The following is a 12,087-nucleotide window of genomic DNA, read 5'->3' as shown; positions in this document are numbered from 1 at the left end:
GCAGTATAACCTCATCATGCAGTGCTATGAATACTGACTGATTCTGATAATAAAACTGTACAGGCTGATGTACATGAATATTGCTGGGTTTATGCTGCCCTCTGGTGTTCATTGCTCAAACTACAATAGATGTGTAATGACAGGGAAATGATCGATCAGAAAAAACACATTAGAGAAAATAAATATGTTGTGTACAACAGGTCTGACAAATGTAATCATATATAAAATAACTTGCCTTTATATGAAAATACTAATAATACTAATATATGTGCTATTTTCTGAATTGCCCTTTGGCAACATTTGTAACTTTTATTACTGTTGTTTGTCCTCCTGCATTTTGAAAATCAGTACAATACAAGCCAATTATAGTAACTGAATATTTTTAAGTCATCATGACCTCCAGATATAGAGAAAATAGGAAGAAACACCCGCACACACATGTTGTACATAGCTTATTGTGGGTTGCTGCTCAAGACCGTTGGTCAGAGCTCTTAAAAGTTGTCAAAAGGCAGATTACATTTAGGTGCTAGGGGTGTGTGTGCATTTGTGCGTCTGTGTGCCTGTGCGTGCGGACAGGAAGTGGTGATGGCTGGTTTGAGGTCAGTGGCTGAAAAGAATGGTAACTATGTCGTGCTATGACTACGGCTGGTCGCAGTGCAGAGTTTGGATTTCCTGACACACGCTGCTGCCTGAAACCGCATTTCACCTTCACTCCATCCATCCGTCCATCCATCCCTCCTGCATCCATGTCATCACTTCATAATCAATCTTCGTATTAATTAGCCTCACCCTTCATAACATTTCTTCCTTCGTATGCATTTGTTTGTCTCTTTCCATTCATCCCTCTCCAACATCCCTCTCCATGCCCAGTTGTATCTATATAAAATTCTTCTTTAGTAAATGCTGCTCCACCCTTCTCTTTAAACATTAAATACTGCACAAAAGCGTGACCACAGGAACTAAAAGGCCTTGTTTCTGTGCTGTTAACTGGGCTGAGGTGCACCGCATCCCTCTCATTCACATCTGGGCCCACAACATCATCAACCAATGAGAGAGGGACCAAATTACATCATCATGTTGGGGTAATTCATCAGTTAACGCACATTTTTCTGATTCTTGTTTTCAGACAACATGACAGCAAAATTGTAAACACCTCCATTTTTATTCCTTGCATTTATAGTGTGCTGTCGCTTAATAAGTCAAGAAGTTATATATAGTTATATTTCTAAGTTTATCTCACAACATGTTTTACAGATGAGATTTGCAAACTAGACACATGGCTATGAGCTTTTCACAAATATCTATGGGTCCTTTGTGTTTTTTCCAAAGCTGCCAAAAATAAGAAACCAAACAACCAAACCTCAGGAAACAAGATGAAAATAAAGAAATCTCAAACCAAACTGTTTATTTCAGTTATTAATTTTTCATCAAATAAGCATAGCTGATACAAGAATATCCATTTGCTTGAACTTTCATTGTTTGTGGATAACAAAAAGGTACAACGACACGAAGGTGAAAAGATCCCTTGGAAATACAAAAAAAAACTAAATCATAATAATAAAAGAAAAAAAAGAGCACAAAACTACACAAATCCACAGTCACTCATCTTTCTACTGACTGGAATTTTTGCTTTATAGCCTCACCTGCCTGGAACCTACCTCCTGCGCTGGTAAGTAGGAGGTGAGCTTAACTTAAAGACAAATAGAAACCACACTGAAGACAAGACCAAGTTTGGAGCTCACAATTCAACCTATCTGCAAAATGCAAAAGATACCCAGCCCCTCCTTTCTCAAAGAACTAATGGTGCAAACCTGTTGTCACTCTCCCTGATCGACCTGCTGATCTGACCCCACATCCAAAACAGAGCAACATCTCAAACATAGCAAAATAAACTGTTAACACATATTGGCTGTAAAAAAAAATACAACACACAACTCTAAAAGGATTATCTACATAATCCAATCTATAATCAAAATTCAAATAATATTCAAATGACCAACGTTCAGTGTATAGTATGTAGTGACATCTAGTGGTGAAGTTGCATGTTGCAGCTGAATACCCCTCACCTGTGGTTCCCTTCAGTTGTCATAAAAACTCAAAAGTTGTTTATCCAGTTTCTGCTGCAGTGAAAAACATTTATTTTGTATTTCAAAAAATGTTGTTACCTACTTATTATCAATTAACCATTGCTGATACAAAACCACACATTTAGTTGATACACTTCTAGTTGATTTAATTTGACTTCATAATGGTATTGTAATTGTCATTTAATATGTGCTGCTTAATAATCAAACATCTAACGTTTATTTCACTTTATTTTATAGTTATCTATTTATTATCTTTAACCATTGCAGATACACAACCACACATTAAGCTGATAAACTTCTATTTTATTTTACTTTATTATTTTATTGCATGTATCATTTAATAAGTACTGTTTGATAATAAAACACAAAAACATTTATTTCACTTTATTTTGTTTTTCCGTCCACAGGTCTCAGTGGTCGTTGTGACAGGACGCGCATGCGCAGCGGCAGCCCCTCGTCTCAGCTGACAGTGGAGCAGACGGGAGGGGATGATGGCTGACTCTGCTGACTCCACTGACTCCGCTGTCTCCGGGACCAACGAAGTGGCTGTGATCGGAAACACCGACCTGACTTCATCTGAATCGGAGAACAACCTCATCAACACGGTCGTGCACGGCTCTTTCTCTCCGTTAAACAATGTTCATTAGTCCGGAGCTGCTGCTCTTTCTCACCGGTGAAAACTTTTCCAAACAGGCCTGAACTGTGTGTTAGCTTCCGGGGAGGGAGGGGGGGGGGGTTAGTGACACACGGGGCTTCACTTTAAAACAGCTTTTTATTGACTGTTAGCTCCCAAACTAGCTTCAGTTGCTAACTCTGCAAAGGCGACTCTAAAGTGCCAGAGTCAGCCCAAGTTGCTAATGCTAGCAGTGGCTCGAAGCTACCTTGTAAACTTTGATGCTGCCTTTAGCTCGTTAGCTAGCAGGTCAGAGGGCTAAAGTTTAGTTGACATGGATTTAGCTTCATGGTTTCAGATGAGATAAAGAGAGAGGTCGATACCCCCCCCCCCCCCCCCCCCGTTTATTGACGCTGGTGTTTGTATTATCCTGTCTCGTCTTGTGACCTGCACGCGTCTGTCACAACCCTCCAGTGTGTGGTCACAACCCTCCAGTGTGTGGTCACAACCCTGAAGACACAAACACAGACCTGCCCCTCTGTGTTGATCTGTTTAACCCTTGTCATGCATCTGCATAGAACAGATACTCTGGTACAGATCACTGATAAATCCGATTATCAGTGCATCCTTTTATCACTATTACTGTCAGCCACTTTTGTGTAGTATTTTTTTCACTGTCTCATACAACTTCCTTATTTTTCTCTCAGATCTATTTCACTGGTTCTGCATTACTCATTAATGTTTGCTTCATTTACACACAAGTTTGTTTTTCACTGATATTTTCGCTCTCCATACTCTTTTTGTTTTATTCACTGTATTCTATTCTATTACACTTTGTGATCTTGGAGCAAGCTGGCACAAGAATTTATTTTGGGATTAAAAGAAGTCTTATTTTATCTTATCTTAGCTCAATAACAGAATCTACATGGTTCTGAGTGGAACGTTTAATAGTCTCTTACCACCCGGAGAACACACTGTGACCCTGCGCACACATGTCTCCTCACCTGGTGTTATAATTGTCTGATGTCCCCTTGATAAACCTCCCTATAACTTCATATTCTGAATTTCAATGAGTAGTTTGTATTATTTTTCCTCATGCTTACGCGATCTTTCTCCTCTGCGCAGATGGTGGAACGAGGGACAGCCCTGTTGAGAAAAATGGAGATCAACGTGACGGAGGCAGAGAAGAGAACAGGGAAGAACACGGTGAACATGCAGGAAACCTACACTGTCTACCTCATAGAAACACGGTGGGTCACACACTGGAGCATCCAGTTCAGTTTTCCCCACTGACACCAGTTTTACGGCCACATGCAAACAGAACAATATGCTGCTTGACATTTTAAAGTTAGTTGAGACGCATTGCTCTTTCTGTGTCTCAGCATGCTCTGGACAAGTAATGTCCTAACACATGTACAATAAATAAACACACTGTTAACTCATGTGTCCGCAGGCCAGCTGAAGCTTTCCCAGAGGGAGGACAACCGTCTGCACCTGATTCTTTGTGGAGACGCTACAGTGAGTTTGAGCTGCTCAGAAATTATCTCCTGGTCACGTACCCATTTGTCGTCGTCCCTCCACTGCCGGAGAAAAGGGTGAGTGACACAAATGTGAACAATGGAATGTGTTTAATAACAAAGAAACAAATTCAGCCGTGATTGTTTTATCAGATTTTTTAGCTTCAGTTTCTGCCGAGTAAGTGGCGTGACTCACCGGGACTGTTGAGCTGATGTTGTATTTTTCTCCTCTCTTCCTGGATTGTGTCTCTTGTGTAGGCAGAGTTTGTTTGGCACAAGCTGTCAGCAGATAACCTCGACCCGGACTTTGTTGAGCGACGGAGGGTCGGCCTGGAAAACTTCCTGTTGCGTGTTGCATCACATCGTGTCCTTTCCGATGATGAAATCTTCATCTGCTTTCTCACAGAGGTTAGCGTTCAAACGAATACCGGCTAATGTCCCGATTAAAATTATGTTTAGATGATGCTATAGGATACCAGGGTTATCCAGTGGGCTGAGAAACTCTGCATTTTCATTTGCAATGTGTAAAGAACACAACACAGACGAAAGCAAAACAATTATAATTGATGACATGAGCCAAACTGCTTTTTACAAGGCCTCTGAAGCTGTTTCAGACATATATTGAAGACCGGACATTATCCTGACATTTCCTAGAGTATGTGAGAACACAAATGGCATCGTCAGTTGCTCTGGATATTTTCCAGAAATGTTCCTGCCAACCCTCTTTTGAAATGTCTGCAAAATATTAGGGTGAGAAGATTCCCAGCAAGCAAGTGGTGACATTGCTTGCTTTTTTACATTTATTACATGAAACAAGTGTAAAACTGGAAGTAAACAAATAAATCAGGATGAAAAAAAGAAGAAGCATAAACATAGAAGACACTTATGAAGATGTCAACATGGAGAGACATGAGATACAGTCGCTTTTGGCTTCAAGAGCCGACACGGAGGTCAATGTTTCGTAAACAAAAGCACTGCTTTCTGCTGCAAAATGTATACTACCCGTCCTGCCTCCATCGTGCTCTACCCAGACGCCACCACTCACCTGAATGCTCAAGACATTTCCCCTTCTTTTGTAAATGGCGTCTGACTCAGACTCTCCTGCTGAGTTCTTCATGTGCGAAAGGAAAACTCTGGGAAATGCCCAGACCCAGTTTTCTGAAGTTCATGTGTGAAAACAGCTTTATTTAATACTATGTCCTTACCATGTCCTAAACCGTTGTCAGTGATCAAACTGTTGTTATACAATATAACACTACAGCTTTCTTATCCACCCATAACTATCTGACATCGTGTTTGGCTGCCAAAAGTGTTTGTTCGTTCAGTCGTGACCTGGAGACAGCTCACTTTCCCAGAGGCCACGAGTCAATTGACAGGGGTTACTGTAGCGAGTCAATTCCTCTCTCGCTCTCTTTGCTCTGGCGTTATCAATTTCACTGACAATCTTTAGACTTGAGTGTATTTGAGCTGATCATCTGTGACAGAGGCAATTCTGGGCTGTCACGAGAATTGGCTGTTGCCTGACAGATTTTTCTACCTGGTTTATCACTGCAGCAAAAAAAAACATCTGAAGATATAAAGAGATAGTTTTCACCTGTCATGGATTTGTTTTCTTTCCTCAGGAAACAACCCTGTAGTATTTGCCACAGAGCTATTACATGCATCATTGTTTTTTGTTATTCATCTGCAAACAGGTGAAATTTGATAACACCCATGGTTTCACGCAGAGCCATTTGAAGCACCCTCAAACTGGATCTGGATCTCAGGTCTCCCTTTAGCCAGTAGCAACATGCTCATACCGGTGCAGCCTCTCTTTGTAGCCGTGCAGTGGTCAGGTGGCGGCCCACCTGTGTACAATGTATTGCTGATAGTCCTGCCTGTTAGTTGTTGATCATCTGTCAATCTTTTGTCCTCAGGAGAAGAAATGGAAGGATGCGGTTTTGGAGACGGGTTTCCAAGACAAGGTGAAGGGGTCGTAGTGTTTTGTCGCTCTCATTTCTTTATTAGATTTTGTATCTTGTTTTATATTCATCCACTTGGTTCTTCTTCCCTTATTACTTCACTGGGAATTATATTATACACAGACTTTTTTTCAGACCAGAAGCAAACCCTCATTGATTCTCCTGTCTGCTGAATGTAAAATATCTTTCTCTAACATAACTCGAATGTGATTTTCTGTTCTCCATCAGGCTGATTCCAGACTCAAGTCTCTGAGTGCCATGTTCAGAGTCAAGAACCCAGACCAGTAGGTGGAAAACCGTACGAAAGTGAAACTGCTTCGTGTCACTTAAACACTGTTTGACCTACGACCCATTTGTTGTCTTCTCCAGGCAATTCACAGCACTGAAACACTCCAGTGATGAGCTGAACACAGTCATCTCTCAGTTACTCAGGGTGCGGGCGGTGAGTTTGGACATGTACAGACACACACACACACACACACACACCTGTTTAACTGTTTCCTTAGATTTGGCTAGTGGTTTGCATTGTTTTTGCATATTGGCTTATCATGTAATGTGAGCTGTTCACATTTAGTTCAAAGCTGTGTCAGAAGTCAAGATGTACAGTGTGACGCCTTTCATATTAATTGAGAATATATTGAGTCACTGTTAAATCAAATATTACCACTAAGGTGTTTTTAAATAAATGGTATTTTGAAGTATACAACAACGCACATAACTCGATCTCTTCTCTTCATTATAGAAAGTAGCAGACAGGCTATACGGAGTCTACAAGGTCCACGGTAACTATGGCAGAGTCTTCAGGTGAGAAACCCCCAGTTCTGTTGTTACTGTATCTTTCTACATGGATACAGTTTTGGCCTCAGAGATGGTGCAACATTTGGACACAATAAAGCATTAATGAAGCCACAACTTAAAATTCAACGACACCTTGAGCGTATTCTGCATCTACCTACTTTATGATCCCTTCATTTGCTTGAGGAAATGATTGCACAAAAAGTAGCATTTATTTATTTTGACTACTTTAAAGAAAACCCATGCTGTGTTGAAAAAAGATCAGTCAAAAGTAAAGTACCCCTAAATGGGTTGTGTCTTCAGTGAGTGGAGTGCCATAGAGAAAGAGATGGGAGATGGACTACAGAGTGCTGGTCACCACATGGACACGTAAGTAGTAGACTTAGCAGTGGAAAAACACAACCAGTGTACGCTCCCACATGCTTACACTTAATAAAATAGACTAAGCAACTCCTAATTTAGATTTTTTCTGCATTGGTTCACTGTTGAATGTGACTTTGTATGTGCACAGATATGCTACATCAATAGACGACATTCTGGAGGAAGAAGAGCACTACGCAGACCAACTGAAAGAATACCTCTTCTACACTGATGCTGTCAGGTAAGTGAGTGTGTTAAAGAGGGAAACGCAAAGCAGTGTCAGGCCCTCTTCCTCCTCACGCTGCTCACCGCGGTGTAGTTAAACCAGACACACTTCGGCTATGTCTATGGGCAAACCACAGCACAACACAGCTATGCTAACAATGCTAGCGGTGCTAACTAGTTGCTGGCAACCCTGCAGTCCTCCTGAGAGTGGAGGGTGTCTTTCTTAGTGGTGAAGGTTCACTGGTCACCATTTATGTCAGGCAAAGGTTTCCTTTTTATTTTTTATTTTAGAGCTGTCCTTGTATTGATTGAAATTGGCTATTTTTCCCACAAAAAATATTTTGGGGCAGTGGAAACATAATTTCTAATTTACTGTTCTTAAAATGGTGTATTCTTTTAGGTCAGTGTGTAAGAAACAGGACTTGATCCAGTACGAGTTGGAGATGGCAGCTCAGGACCTCGCCAATAAGAAACAGCAGAGGGACGAGCTTATCAACGGGGTAACACACAAACACACACCGGTTTAGTAGACCTCACGTCCTAATATACATCCTGGGCAAACACTCAGGTGGCAAACACACACCATTTCAGCACTAGCACCATATCAACATCAGAATTAGTAAAATATTTTTGCGATGCAATTTGATAAAACCATCAAATTGTTTTGTATGAATTTATACTATGCTGATTTCTAATATGTGTGTCTTACTGTCTGTGTGTGTAGACGGTACGAATCTTTTCTTTGAAAGGAATGACCAGTAAACTCTTTGGCCAGGACAGCCAGGAGCAGAGGGAGACCAAGTTGGCAGCCCTGGCGCAGAGTATAAATGAGGGGGAGGAGGCCGTCATGGAGAAGAATAAAGAATGTCGGTAAGTGCAAAAGAATTTGGTCAGTCCTCTGCACTTTAAAAAAATGTTTCTGTCATCTAATCATCCCCCACTGTGTGTCTCCTACTGCACGTCTGTTCCTCTTACTCTCTCTATATCAATTTATATAATCTGCTTTGTGGTTTGTAATACACATTTAAGTTCTTCCTACTTCACACAGACTGAGCCACGATGGCATGTGTCTTTTTCTGTACCCTCAGAGAGTTTTGCAAAACAGCCTGGGCAGACATCGAACTGTTCAAGGAGCAGAAGGACAGAGATTTGCGTGAGGCACTAATCAGCTATGCCATTATGCAGATCAGCATGTGTAAGAAGGTAAGGAGTTCAGTTTGTTTGCTCAGGTATTCTGTCACATATGCTTCAGCGAAACACAACATATTTTATCTGCAGAAAAAATGATCAAATTTGGTGGGAAAGGATGTGGCGGAGTATCAGGAGCGAACACTTCCTTCAGAAACCAGGAAACAACAGATCCTGAAATTACAAGAGCTCCCACAGCTCTGTCCTGTAATCCTGACATCACAACTTGTAATTTAATCTTATCCAGTCCAGCAGCACCACGTCTAATTGTGAGGCATTATTGTAATCTGTAAAAACCTGTATAACTTTTAGTTATGTCAATGTTTGGATTAAAAACATTATTTAGTTATATAGTTTATTATTATATTATTTTATAATAAAACAGTTTAATAATATATTAATATAAAAAGACTTGAAGTCAGTACGTCACATGGGTTGAGTGACAATGTCTATTAACCTCTTAAGAGGCGGGTGAGATTCGCCTAAAACGCCAGTCTGAGGAATTTCAAAGTAAATTTTCTCTTCAATGAAGCCTGTTGTTATCTGTGTCACACACACAAACACACACACACCCACATACAGGTTTTAATTTATCAGTTCCACTCATCAATTGTTGTTGGGTTCCTATGAATCTCTCTTTTTTCTATTTGCCTTCCAGGGAATCCAGGTGTGGTCCAACGCCAAGGAGTGTTTCAATAAAATGTGAGCCACTTTCCCAGCCAATCACAATTGACACCAAAACAATAGCCAATCAGATTGTACAGACTGGAGGTGCCAGCCAGTTGTTGTCCTGCCGTCTCATGGAAATGGACCATGGAGCCCAAACAATGCGCTAAATTGAAGCTACTGAGAATAATTGTCTCCTTTTTCTCTTTCTTCCTCCCAGACACACATGCACGCCCACATTAATTTAGAAAAAGATAGCAAGTCTGAATCGTTTAGTGAGTCCATGCCTTTCCAAATCCAAGTGTCTTAATGGTACCACTGCTGATTTGACTGTCGTGCTGCAGATGACCAAAGTTTTCCAAATTCGCCATGATTTACCAAGCTGACAGCATGACCAGAGTCCTGAGTTGATGAGGCCTGATGGTTGTTTGGGGGGAATCACTGCTCTTTGAATCTCCGTTGTTAGCCCTTCTTTGAGTTGTTCTTTACTATGAACATAAGGGATACTCAGTCATGACATTTAAGCCAGGGCTTCATGTGACTCGTTTCAGATTAAGTGCCTTAGAGATATTGAGACAAACTGTGGTGTTTTTTCTTACCAGTCAAACTGCAGTACGCTGTCGAGGGAAAATATTGGCAACGAAATGGTGAATGGAGAAAAAGTGGCCCCTATTGACCAGCATCTTGATTACATTGGAGCTAATATTGCAATTAACTGTCCCCGTACTAAAGCTATGGCTTTGCGATAGCTCAGTAATTCATAATAATCTATGTGCATCTTTAGGCAGAGATATTTTGTAGCAACTGGTCCCCAGGAATTATCCTGAATAATGTTTCCATTGATTTCCTCGTTTTCTCTCGACCTACAGTAACTTTTATTGTTTGAATTTCTATGTAGTAAAATACGTCATAAAAATCAGCAATCAATTAAATTGTAAAGCAAGGAAACAAAAAAAAACACCACTACACATTCACAAATACTTATTTCCTTTTTCCAGAATTATATTTTATACGCTTTCATGCAGATGTCAAACTTAATGTGGTTATTGATCGACCAAAGTGCTTATGACCAATGATGTGCCTGTATAGTGCAGATCACAGGTGGGAAGCACGAGAGACTGTAGCTGTGGGTTGTTTGTTTTTTTGGAGGGAGGGGATTTTATTTTATTTCATGTTATTTTATTTGTGCCAAAAAGAAAAGAGCCATGACGAAGTGTAGCCAGAAAAACCTCAGACTGTTTTTTGACTGAAGATTAAAAGCAAAAAAAACACACGCAGATCAATGGCTGAATCTTTTTTCTCTACCGTCGATAGTCAAAGGTTTAATACCAACATCGGTTTTGTACAACAGGGGAGGAATCGTTTGTTGTTGACCTTCTCTGCCTCACATGTTTTTTTCAGAATTTAACTCGCAATAAATAGACCTTCGTTGTGATGACGTGGAAACTCTTTGGTATTTTTAGGTTAACAGTCTGGCTTCATTCATATGCTACAGATTTACAATACATATAATACTTTTGCTTCATTTACAATCTAGAGTAAGAAATGGAAAGATCAAACATCTGAAACTCATACTGAGATTATTTTCCGTCTCTCAGTTTGCTGGAATTATCCTAAATTGAGGCTTTATGTGTGTTTTTGTAATAAACATGTTGAACGAGAGATTGATGTTTTCCTGTCTCTGTATTCACTGTGCTAATAAACACTAATAAACGTATTTCTTTTAACTATTCTGTTGCATTTGTTTGACAAATAATTAAGAAAGAATTAAATACTGATGCTCCACATTTACAGGGGTTCCAAGGGGTCTTAAAAAGTCTCAAATATAGTAGTCCGAATTTGATAAATACGTTAAAATATAATAAACCAGGTCTTAGATACCTTCAGTTAGATCTTAATGATGTCGATGTATGTTTAACACACTTTCATTTAAATATGTTTGTGCCATGCATAGTTTAGAATGTTGGCGTGTGTTGTAGTTGTTTCTACGCTGTGGGAAATTACTGTTGAATATAAGAGGGTTACGCTGTCAGTTTTATGTTTAAGAGAAAACGTGGGTTATGCTCTACTAGACTACTTCACCACCATGTCTTCAAAAAGGGGAAAGTGTAAGAAATGATGGGACTCCAATATTATTTCATATCTGTCGTTCGTGACATAGATCTTTTAAATGTAATTATGGTCTTAAATCCAACTTCAAGAAACTGACTGAGACATCACTTCGGTGAGATGCTTCAGATATTTCTTTGATGTGATTAATGTTTTTGCTGGTTGCATTACATATTGTCACTCTGAAAGAAAATAAATGCTTCATTTCTGTTAAGCATATTGTCAAGTTCGCAAAGTTATAGTTCACCTGTGTCACAATAACACACAGACGCTTTTTTCCGAGGACACCTGTGAGGGGGGAGTGGGTGTGTCTCTGTTTACAGTCATGTCAATGTGGAATTGATGCCATGTCAAATCCATTCATGCGTGTATTATCTATTCACAAAGGGAAACTGTTACGTTTGGCTGTTCCAAGTAGTTCTGTATTAGGTGTTTGAGAAAGGTGGTGCTAAATTACCTTTGTCTGCTGTTAGAGGGAAGTAATAATGGATCTTCTAATGTGGGCTATGACGTTTGCCCCAGTAATGTGGTTTCAGCCATGGTAGGAAAAAATAACAAGCTATTCA

General features: G+C 40.0%; 1 protein-coding gene and 1 long non-coding RNA gene across 2 annotated transcripts; one reads left to right on the top strand and one right to left on the bottom strand.

The window, feature by feature from the left end:
* Positions 1-1,390: 1,390 nt before the first annotated feature.
* Positions 1,391-4,511, bottom strand: LOC133967155 (uncharacterized). The gene is made up of 2 exons (XR_009924017.1): positions 4,414-4,511; positions 1,391-4,280 (listed from the first exon to the last, which is right to left on the bottom strand). It is a non-coding gene; the product is annotated as an uncharacterized LOC133967155 (long non-coding RNA).
* Positions 2,557-11,139, top strand: LOC133967154 (sorting nexin-4-like). Its single transcript, XM_062402405.1, has 14 exons — positions 2,557-2,692; positions 3,826-3,950; positions 4,154-4,295; positions 4,476-4,625; positions 6,134-6,181; positions 6,407-6,462; positions 6,548-6,620; positions 6,921-6,982; positions 7,277-7,342; positions 7,485-7,574; positions 7,959-8,058; positions 8,283-8,428; positions 8,647-8,761; positions 9,405-11,139. The coding sequence occupies exons 1-14, from the start codon at positions 2,576-2,578 to the stop codon at positions 9,450-9,452; spliced, it is 1,338 nt and encodes a 445-aa protein (XP_062258389.1). The 5' UTR covers positions 2,557-2,575; the 3' UTR covers positions 9,453-11,139.
* The last annotated feature ends 948 nt before the right edge of the window (positions 11,140-12,087 follow it).

The sequence above is a fragment of the Platichthys flesus genome, chromosome 13 (genome assembly GCF_949316205.1).
Source record: "Platichthys flesus chromosome 13, fPlaFle2.1, whole genome shotgun sequence".
NCBI classification, from domain to species: Eukaryota; Metazoa; Chordata; class Actinopteri; order Pleuronectiformes; family Pleuronectidae; genus Platichthys; species Platichthys flesus.
The sequence above is the reverse complement of the archived record's forward strand: the minus strand, read 5'-3'. Positions and strand labels throughout refer to the sequence as shown.

Excerpts from the sequence above, each read along its gene's own strand:
- LOC133967154 (XM_062402405.1), top strand. The coding sequence starts at position 2,576 with ATGATGGCTGACTCTGCTGACTCCACTGACTCCGCTGTCTCCGGGACC. Across the intron at positions 3,951-4,153 it reads GTCTACCTCATAGAAACACG|GCCAGCTGAAGCTTTCCCAG; the intron begins GTGGGTCACACA and ends ATGTGTCCGCAG. Across the intron at positions 6,983-7,276 it reads AACTATGGCAGAGTCTTCAG|TGAGTGGAGTGCCATAGAGA; the intron begins GTGAGAAACCCC and ends TTGTGTCTTCAG.